This window comes from Pantherophis guttatus, chromosome 4, assembly GCF_059756535.1.
Source record: "Pantherophis guttatus breed Tessera chromosome 4, ASM5975653v1, whole genome shotgun sequence".
Classification (NCBI taxonomy): Eukaryota; Metazoa; Chordata; class Lepidosauria; order Squamata; family Colubridae; genus Pantherophis; species Pantherophis guttatus.
In genome coordinates, this window is record NC_142066.1 from 20,402,611 (window position 1) to 20,413,706 (window position 11,096).

General features: G+C 38.7%; 1 protein-coding gene across 1 annotated transcript; it reads left to right on the forward strand.

Annotated features, from left to right (window-relative positions):
• The first annotated feature begins 8,639 nt into the window (after nt 1-8,639).
• On the forward strand, nt 8,640-9,539 carry LOC148113866 (vomeronasal type-2 receptor 26-like). The gene has a single exon (XM_087894468.1). The coding sequence runs from the start codon at nt 8,640-8,642 to the stop codon at nt 9,537-9,539; it is 900 nt and encodes a 299-aa protein (XP_087750594.1).
• The last annotated feature ends 1,557 nt before the right edge of the window (nt 9,540-11,096 follow it).

Below are 11,096 nucleotides of genomic sequence, written 5' to 3' on the forward strand. Positions count from 1 at the left end.
AAATTACAGATGCTACCGAGAAAGACTCTATTATTAGGTTAATAAGACATGTCTTAGAATCTAAGAAAAAGTTACCTCAGCGTTAATGGGCCAAATGGAGAAATGTTCTTTTATGGGGAGATTTTCGTTCATGATCGTAATATTCAGATTATTGGTATTAGGGCCCCTTCCTAAGAGTGTCTGCAGAGTGCCAGTGTCAAAATGCTCCAAGACCCAGCCTATTACTAACCTTCCTAAATATCATCAGCCAGGAGACCAGATTCTTGGTGGCATTTTCTCACAGTCTTTCATTTATATGAGCATATTACAGTACAGAAGACATCCATTCCAGGACATGCTTTTGGATCATGTGTAAGCAGTTGTGTGTTTTAAAATTGGGAGCAAGTTTTCTGTTTTCTTTTTTTAAAGCTATGTTTCAATCTTTCTCTATTAATATATGTATTGTACCTTAGCAACTTATTAGAGAAGAATCTCTCCTTCTTAACAGTTCTGAAATGCCAATGGCAATACAGTAATTTTCTATTTATTTGTTTTGCAGATTGCTGACTCAGAGCTATCAACACATTTTGGCTTTGGTTTTTGCTGTGAAAGAGATTAATCAGAGTCCTCTCATCTTAGCTAACATGACCTTAGGCTTCAACATCTACAATGACTATTTTAGTCCCAAACATACTTACAAAGCTTCAATGGAGCTCCTCTTTGCTTCAGATGCATTCATCCCTAATTATAAATGTCATCTACAAAATAATCTGATAGCTGTCATTGGAGGACCAAGTCCTGTTGCTTTTCTTGATATAGCTACCATCGTGACACGTTACAAGTTTGTACAAGTAAGTTTTGTTTTGGTGAAAACACATACCTAGTTTTTAAACCTATGACTTTTCAAATATTTCATTAGATATCTTATCTCTCTAATATTTTATTACTATTCTTATATATTTAGCAGACATAAAATACTATTATTATTATTATTTATTATTTTTTGGATTTATATGCCGCCCTGTCTCCAAAGGACTCAGGGCAGCTCACATCAAATGAAACAATCCCCATAAAGACAAATTAAAACAGACTAAAACAGACTAAAAACCAATTTAAAACAGTAGACCCCATCAGTCCTGGCCTGGGCGTTTAAACAGCCACGTCTTAAGTTCACAGCGGAAGGTACGAAGGTTGGGGGCCAGCTGAAGAGCCATGGGAAGTTGATTCCAAAGGGTGGGCGCGGACACAGAGAAGGCTCTACCCCTGGTGGTTGCCAGCCGACATTGTCTAGCTGACGGCACCCTGAGTAGGCCCTCTCTGTGGGAACGCAGCAGGCGATGGGAAGTCGATGCTGGTTGCAGGTGGTCCGACAGATATCCTGGGCCTAAGCCATGAAGGGCTTTATAGGTTAACACCAGCACCTTGAATCTCAAGGTGCTTGAAAATACATTCATAAAATGAATGAATGTCATTTAAAGATCTAAATGATCATAATTTATCACTTATAACTTTTATATACACTGAGAGTTTACGCACTGAAGACAAATTCCTTATGTGTCCAATCGCACTTGGAAAATAAAGAATTCTATTCTATTCTATTCTATTCTATTCTATTCTATTCTATTCTATTCTATTCTATTCTATTCTATTCCATTCCATTCCATTCCATTCCATTCCACTCTACTCGGTTCTGTTCTGTTCTGTTCTGTTCTGTTCTGTTCTGTTCTGTTCTGCTCTGCTCTGCTCCGCTCCGCTCCGCTCCGCTCCGCTCTGCTCTGCTCTGCTCTGCTCTCTTCTATTTACTATTCTATTCTGTTCTGTTCTATTCTATATTCTATTCTATTCACAAATAATATTAATTAAAATAATGAATATTAATTTTAAAATGTTGCAGGTCCCGGACATTAAACCTTTCCGGTTTCCTTGTTTCCTTTAGGTTGCATATAGCTCTACTCTAGAGATCAAGACCCAAACTCTATCTCGTTTCTTCTACTGGATGCTCCCAAATGCAATTAGTCAGTACCAAGGACTTCTCCAGATTCTTCTGCATTTTGGCTGGACCTGGATCGGGGTATTTTTCCTTAACATTGGCAACATAGCAGATATTTTATGGAGGAATATTCTTCCTATGTTTTCCCAAAAAGGGGTCTGCTTTGAATTTATAGAAAAAATACCAGCTGGTTTTCTCAACGAAGATGAGAAAATTGTTCACAGATCCCATGCCATTTTAAACACAGTTTTCAACAGCACAACTAACGTCGTGTTGCTTCACGGGGAATTTCAGAGTATATTAAACGTAAGGTTTTTACTCAACCTGTTGGAGTTTAGCAATCTAAGTTATGGTACAAAAATCTGGGTGATGATGGCAGATGTTGACTTCTCATCGGTTCTCTTTCAAAGGAGTTGGGACATTAATTTCATGCATGGAGCTCTGTCCCTTTCAGTGCAATCAGTGGAGGTATCAGGGTTCCAAAACTTTGTTCAGATGAGAAACCCAGCTTTGGATAAAGAAGACAGCTTTTTAAAAGAATTCTGGCAACAGATGTTTAATTGTATGTTCCCAACGACTCCTATAGAGGAAGAGGATGAGACTCTCTGCACTGGGGAGGAGAAACTTGAGAGCCTCCCCATGACTGTGTTTGAAACCAGCATGACTGCCCACAGCTACAGTGTCTACATTGCTGTCTACGCAATTGCACATGCTTTGCATAGTCTGTATTCTTCCCAAGTCTGGCAAAGGACAACAAGGAGGCAGAAAGTCCTCAATCAAGAGTCATGGAAGGTGAGTACTGCAGACTACTTAGAACACCTCAGCAGATACAGTTCATTGATTCAGTTGCAAAGTTGTCTATCGGCCTTTTTTTTCCCCCCATCCTTTAAGCCTATCAGATCTATTTTCACCTTTTATTAAATTCTGATATTTGTGATTGATCCAGCTGCATGTTTTGCAAGTGATAGTCACCATCAGAGGTGGATTTCACATAATTTTACCACCATTTGCTAGTGCGCGCAGCTTGCACATATGCACGCGGCTTAGAAAACGTGGCTAAATAGGACAGCGTAGCGCCAGGGCATAGCACACCTGCAGGTCGCCACTATCAGTTCATGTCAGATTTTTCATCCTCGAGCCAATCACATATAAATTCAGCTTTTAGTCAATTCCAATATTTATGATTGATCTAGTTGTATATTTTTCAAGTGATGATCACAACGTGTTTGGTGAGCACCAACTTCATACCGTATGTTTTATACATTGTGCTTTGCTTTCTACACAATAAGATGTATTTTTTTGCTTTCAAGTTTTACAGCTAACTTCTAATTTGTACTGTTTAGAGCATTTGCTGCATTGCTTAAATGTCTCATCGTTCTCCAAATTTAAGCATCAGTTCTGTTGAAGCTGAAATACTATTAACGTATAACTATAAATATTCTTTTTCTATTTGTTGGGCTCATCATCAAATTATCCATTTATGGTGAATCATCTTCTTTGAATGACCCCATAATCCCTTGTGGGGTGGAGTCTGGGCAAGTGAATGTAGCTAGCAGAGTGTTTAGTGGCAGGATGCCCTCCTTGTCACCAATGTAGAGTTTTGTTCAGCAGATATATTCTCATTGTGCCCAGAGAGAGAAATATCTGCCTCTACCTAGGATCGAACTCATAGCCTCCTGATTGGGAGGCGAGAGTTCCACCTCTAGGCCACCGTACCACTCCCTCCATTTATGGTGAATGATCAAAAACAATTAAAATTACATTCTTATTTTGCACTGAAAAATGAATAAAATGCAATTTTATCCTAGCAAATACAAACGTGGCAATTTCTATGATATAGAGAACATGGTTTATCTTTTTGACTTTTCTTTCTGATACAGCATTCATTCGTAATAAAATATATAGTTGCCTGGTTTATAGGCTTTTGTAGTAATATATGGAAGCTTTCAGTGGAACCATGTAGTAATGGTTATTTCTAAATACGTTATTAGCAGTGTATAAAATGTTTTATTTGCTGAATTGCTTTGTTTACATTATAGTAGCATTTTGAGGGGCAATTAATTACAGTATGGATGCTGATTTATTAAAATGCATTCTTACCTTTGTACCTTTTTTATCTTGTGTTTTTAAAGCTTCACCATTTTCTGCGGAGTATATCATTTAATAGCAGTACTGGAGAGATTTCCTTTGATAGCAATGGGGAAATAGTTGCAGGATTTGATATTATAAACTGGATCACATTTCCAAATCAGACATTTCTTAGAGTCAAAGTTGGAAGGATAGATCCAGGAACACTCTCTGATGAACCATTGACTATTTCTGAAGAGAAGATCATTTGGCCCAACCGGTTTAATCAGGTGAGAGTCATCTTATTTCATAATAGCTTGGTTCAATTTTATTACGATGAGTCATGATTTTCAGGTTCATACCTCATTACAAAGTGCTTATATTGTCTTCCCTTCATTCTGAAGAAATGTCCACTTCTGACTATTTCTTTAACATTTGCTTTTAGATAACCTACTGTATAGCAACAATTTTAATATTGCCTAATTCCTTTCTCTCCAATACTCCAGAAAAAATAAATATTTAAAAAAATATTAATTTATTAAAGCAAATAATACTTGGAGAGTTTAATTAGCTAGGATTTAACATTTCCAGTAGCAGTAATTTATTATCAGATTTTTTACACCTTTAGCTTTAAGAAGGCTGGGCAGTTTAGATGTTAATTTTCATTTATTTCATCACCACAAGAAATATCCTATGAAGCTCAAGAAGCTTCTTGGATGAGAAGCAAAACATCTTCAAAGAAAAACCAGAAAGGACACTTGCCTCTTGAAAAAGCACCTTTGGGACACTCATGACATGGCTGACTGAGAATCTCCATAGACAATAAAAGAGAATACTTGCAGCTCAGGGTTGATATGACAGGTCCTTGGTCATTACATCCATACATAGAAGGAGGAATGTTACCTAGTTTGGGTAATGAAACATCTGCAAGAAAACAAGCAAGCTCAGAGAGCACCAAGGATCCCTTATTTGCATTTTTTTCTGCATCTAAACTTAATAATCAATGATTGTATAATCATACGGCTGAAGTGAGCAAATACCAATCCTTTTGTCTCAACTGGATGATGAGCATCCTTTCTAGAAATGTTAAGGACTATCAAAAATCCCAGACTCATTTCTTAATGATTGCTATGGATTTTAAAATCACTGTCAGCTATGGAGACATTTCTATTGAACACAAAGGCATCTTGGAGAGATTCAATTCTTTTTCCCTAATCCAAGTTAACTCTATCTGGATGATTGTAGAAAGTACATGCCTATGCTTTCCGGAATGGTTTCTATTAGTTTTGACTTTTTCCAAATTGCATATTGAGACTGCAACATTGCTTTTTTAGGCAGTTAAAGATGTTAATTGTCAATCTTGTCAATTGAGAGTCTAAATTCCTGGTGCATGTACTTCTTCTTCTTGTGCCATATCCATCATCGGACATTGGCAATCATGTTGCAATCCTATTTTTGTCAACACAGCCCCACGAAAAAGTGCTGCTGAGTTTTGTCCAAACCACTCCCTTAGGTTTTGAAGCAGGGGTGAAATGCTCCCGGTTCGGACCAGCTCACCCGATCCGGTAGTGATGGCAGTGGGTGCTTCGGAGAACCGGTAGCAAAAATCCCTGCACCCCCCCCCATGCCCAGCTGAGTTGCACAATCATCAGAGGCTTTTTTTTTTTTTTACTTTTAAAAGCATTTTTTATACAACTTCTTCCGACGGAAAAAAATGCTTTTAAAAGTAAAAAAAAAAGCCTCTGATGATCGCGCGGCTCAGCTGGGATCATCAGGGGCTTTTCAAAGCATTTTTTTCTGCAACCTCTTGGCTGAAGAGGTGGTAAAAAAAATGCTTTGAAAAGTCTCTTACGATCCCAGCTGAGTTGCCTGATCGGCAGAGAGGTATTTTTTAAAAAGCCTCTCTGATGATCCCAGCTGAGTTGCCTGATCGGCAGATGCTTTTCAAAGCATTAGAAAAAATGCTTTGAAAAGTCAAAAAAAAAAGTTGGCCACGCCCACCCAGTCACATTCCCCCCCCCCCAAGCAACACCCACAGAACCGGTAGTAACAAATCTTACATTTCACCCCTGTTTTGAAGCCATGATGTTCTTCTTCTGCCTGCACCTTGTTTGCCTTCAATTTTTCCCTGGAGGATTAAGTGAAAGTTGCCGTCTTTTTCAGGGTGTTGGCATCACATGTCCAAAATATTCAAACTTTTGCTTTTTAATGGCTTTGATGATTTCCCTTGGCTTTCCCAGGTGGCTTATCACCTCCTGATTTTTGATTTTGTTAACGTAGCTTATACGTAACAGCCGTCTATAAATCCACATTTGAAATGCTTCTAGTGTCTTCAAGTGGTTTTCTGTCTGGGACCAACTCTCTACTCCATAGAGCAGGATAGAAAAGATGGAACATCTGACAAGCTTGATTTTCAGTCTTAGGCTTCTGTCATGACTGCAGAAGACCTTTTTTCATTTTGAAGAATGCTGTTCGAGTGCATGTACTTGGCGGCACATAATTACTCTTGGTGGAAATTCCCAGCTTTAGGCTAGAGTGGAAGTGGAATAAAAGCAGAAATAAACAACAACAACAACAACAAAAGATAAATGCAATTCAAAACCACACGACTATTAAAGTCAACAAAGAATGAGATTGGTCCATTTATTTGTCAGCAATTCTGCTGGCTAAAAGGGGAAATGTCATAACATGATATCCTCAGCCTTGTTTCATCTAGACGCATCTGAATCAGTGGTGAAATCCATTTTTTTTTACTACCAGTTCTGTGGGCATGGGTTGGTGTGTGTAGTGTGGCTTGGTGGGCGTGGCAGGGGAAGGATACTGCAAATCTCCATTCCCTCCCCACTCCTAGGGGAAGGATATTGCAAAATCTCCATTACCAGCCTACACTGGGGCCAGCCAGAGGTGGCATTTGCCGGTTCTCCAAACTACTCAAAATTTCCACTACCGTTTCTCCAGAACCTGTCAGAACCTGCTGGATTTCACCCCTTATCTGAATGTATCAGGAAACAATTTTGCTTCTATGTTTGATGACATCTGGTGATTTAATTTTCAGGGTGGTTTTTTTTTTATTAACACACCTTAGTTTTTCTTTCTGCCTCTTTGCTTCCAAGTGTCACAAAATTGACTCTAGCCTAAGTAATAGGAGGGATTTTCTTTCCTCAAATTTCACAGTATTTTTCATTATTTTGTTTCGGCCATATCAGACAGAAAGGATATTTTTACTTTTTCAGATATAGCACTTGAAAACTTTTCTATATTGCAAACTATCTTTTTATTATTATTTTGAACAGGAAAGACCCCTCTCACTCTGTAATGAGAAGTGCCATTCAGGTTACAGGAAGACCAAAATTGAAGGAAAATTGTTTTGCTGCTATGGTTGCACTCTGTGTCCAAAGGGGAAGATCTCAGATCAGACAGGTAAAAAAAAGAGAGAGGGAGAAACATTTTATAGAGGGATACTTGAGCTAGTTGAGGCTAGGAGTTTTCTCCATTTTCTCAATTCAACAAGAAAAAGAATTGGGAAATAAGGGAATTGGGAAATATAATCTCATAAGTGTATCACCTTTAGTTAGAGAATAGAGTTAAAAGGTCCCTTCCAACTCTTACTGGAATGCTGCATTCAGTTTTGGTTGCCATGATGTAAAAAAAATGGGGAGACTCTCAAAGACTGCAGAGAAGAGCAACAAAGATGATTAGGGGACTGGAGGCTAAAACATATGAAGAATGGTTGCAGGAACTGGGTATGTCTAGTATAATGAAAAGAAGGACTAGAGGAGACATGATAGCAGTGTCCCAATATCTCAGGGGCTGCCACAAAGAAGAGGGAGTCAAGCTATTCTCCAAAGCACCTGAGAGTAGGACAAAAAGCAATGGGTAGAAACTAATCAAAGGGAGAAGCAACTTAGAACTAAGGAGAAATTTTATGACAGCTACACCAAATAATCCGTGGAATAACTTGCCTCCAGAAGCTGTGAATGCTCCAACACTGGAAGTTTTTAAGAAGATGTTGGATAACCATTTGTCTAAAATGGTGTAGGGTGAATGCTGTTCTCCTCAGCTGTTTTAGATGAGAAATAGAGAAATATTCATTATGAAAATTGAAACTGCCCCTGTGATAAGACTATGTAGGTGCCTGAGAAACCATGGTACATTCACTGCCAGTTCTACAGGGACATTTACCACACATTGATTATCCATTTTATCTAAATTTACAGGGCATTCTGCTAATTTGCATTTCTTTATTTCTTAGATAACAAGGATAATCTATCTGTCTAAAAGTAGCAAAATGTTACTATATTAAACATAACCTTCACTCACAAAAGGTTGATAGAATTCACTGATACTAAGGGTTGGACTTTGCTTTGTTTCTTTTACTGGATGTCTTTTTAGTGGTCAAGGAAGAAATAAAGTTTCTTTCTATCTAATAATAATAATATGTGTTCTTTAGTATAAACTCTTTATCAAGAAAAAAGTGATTCCACTGGAACTCATCTAATAGTAGCATCATTTGTATCAATGAGGCACCATAATATCATGCACTATACTAAGGGCTTTCTGGTAGTGTTTTAACTTAAATAAATACATTTGTTTTTTTCCAGATATGGATGATTGCTTCCAATGCCCAGAAGATCAATATCCAAACAATAAACAGGATTTATGCATGCCAAAGCATGTAAGTTATCTATCTTACGGAGACTTGTTGGCGACAGGCTTAGCCACATCAGCTCTTGTGCTTTCTTTTATCACAATCTTTGTGCTAGGAATCTTCTTGAAGTACCACAACACTCCCATCGTCAAAGCCAACAACCGCAGCCTCTCCTACACCCTCCTTATCTCCCTCCTCCTCTCCTTCCTTTGTTCTCTGCTTTTCATCGGTCGGCCCATGAAGGTGACGTGTCTCCTTCGACAGACTGCTTTTGGGATCATCTTCTCCGTGGCTGTTTCTTGCATGTTGGCCAAGACCATCACTGTGGTTCTTGCTTTCATGGCCACCAAACCAGGATCAAGGATGAGGACATGGGTTGGGCAAAGACTGGCCCTTTCCATTGTTCTCTCCTGTTCTCTTATTCAAAGTACTTTTTGTATGGCGTGGCTTGGAATTTCTCCCCCCTTCCCAGACTTTGACGTGTGGTCTATAAATAGTGAAATAATTATAGAATGTAATGAAGGTTCGGTGGCAATGTTTTATTCTGTTTTAGGTTTTATGGGCTTCCTGGCCTTTGTTAGTTTTATTGCAGCTTTCCTAGCCAGGAAGTTACCAGACACTTTCCAGGAAACCAAGTCGATTACTTTCAGCATGCTGGTGTTTTGCAGTGTCTGGTTGTCTTTTGTCCCTGCCTACATAAGCACCAAAGGAAAATACACAATAGCTGTGGAGATCTTTGCCATCTTGGCCTCTAGTGCTGGGCTCCTGGCTTTTATCTTTTTCCCCAAATGTTACATCATTATAATTAGACCAGATCTTAATAAAAGGGAACAATTAATAAAAAGAGTGAATTAAACTATGTTTCAACATTGCTCCTTTTTCTCCAGTTGTGAAAACACAGTGGTTCCTACCTGGTATTTAAATTGTACTTGACATAATAACCTTGCCAAAGCAGGCCATTCTATGCATTAACCTTCTTACAGTAGCAACATCACAGGCGGTTGTGTATGTTTTTTCTCTTCTTGCTATCTCTGAAATGGACCTTAAAGCCAAAGGCTCTCACACAGTCCATATTGAGTTTTGTTCTCATAGTGCAATTTAAATGATGTCTGTTCATCCTTTACTGTATGTCAAATTGCAAAACATCCCTGGCGTGCTCTCAATTTGCCATAGGCAAGAGGGATGGGGAACCGACGAAATAGCACCGCAGCCAAAGACAACTGCACATTCCAGACTTATCTCTCTCAAGGCTGTATCCCATGGTTACGCATAGCAGCCGGAGGGGAATGAGCTCTACTACCCACGAAATTTCTCCATTTGCAAATGTGATTGCTGAGACACCCTGGGAAGATGGGGGAAACAGGGTCATGATTGGGGAAAAAATTACATGGGGTCAGAGCTGGCTACACTTGGCAGAAGCCAAGTAGAACTGAAAGAAAAATAATATTCTTGTTATATATATGTAAATCTTATATGTATGAATCTGTGTGCCTGTATGTGTCCCCAACAACCATCTAATACCAAATAAACTCTTCTTATTTAAAACTCTAGCTTTCCACTTCACAGCCATTATCTGGTAACAAATAAAGATGAGGCTTAGAGTTAATGATGAGTCTCAAGAAAAAGACCTTTAGAAGCTACTGTCCCTTTATATCAATGCATGCACAGAATCAGCCCAGAGTCTCTGTATCAATGAGATGGGACAGGACAGGACAGGACAGGACAGGACAGGACAGGACAGGACAGGACAGAACAGAACAGAACAGAACAGAATAGAATAGAGTTATTGGCCAAGTGAGATTGGATTCAGCATGGCCTTCTCCAATTCGAAGAGTCACTTGTTTGGCAGGCTGAGGCAAAGAGGCAGTCCTGGAATCAGCGAAATCTGGGGGCTGGGCAGGGGACAGAATATATCTGCCCTCAGTGTGGAAGGGATTGACTCTCTCGAATTGGCCTTTTTAGTCACACTAGATGCTGTTTTAGGACCTCTTTCCAGAGCACGTTACCATAGTCTCTTGAGACTGAAGGATGCCAATGATGAGATGGGACACACAAGGACACGTACAAGGAACAAGTGATATAGCATGATCATAATCATGAATGCAACCATCATCAATCATAAGATGCAACAATGATTGACATAGATACTAAATAGCAATCAACATAATTCATAATAGGATACTAAATAGAAACAATCAACATCAATCATAAAAAGCAATGAAGATGTAGTCATAAGAAGCTAAAGAAATAAGTACATAAAAATAAATAAGGAAGAGAAATTTAGTTTTGGCTAGGGATTTATATAATTGGATTTATGAGGGATTTATATAATTGGATCGAAGTCTTAGGGCTCTACTACCAAATCCTGAATGAGTGGAAACTATGAAAATAAAGCTGACATAAAAACACACT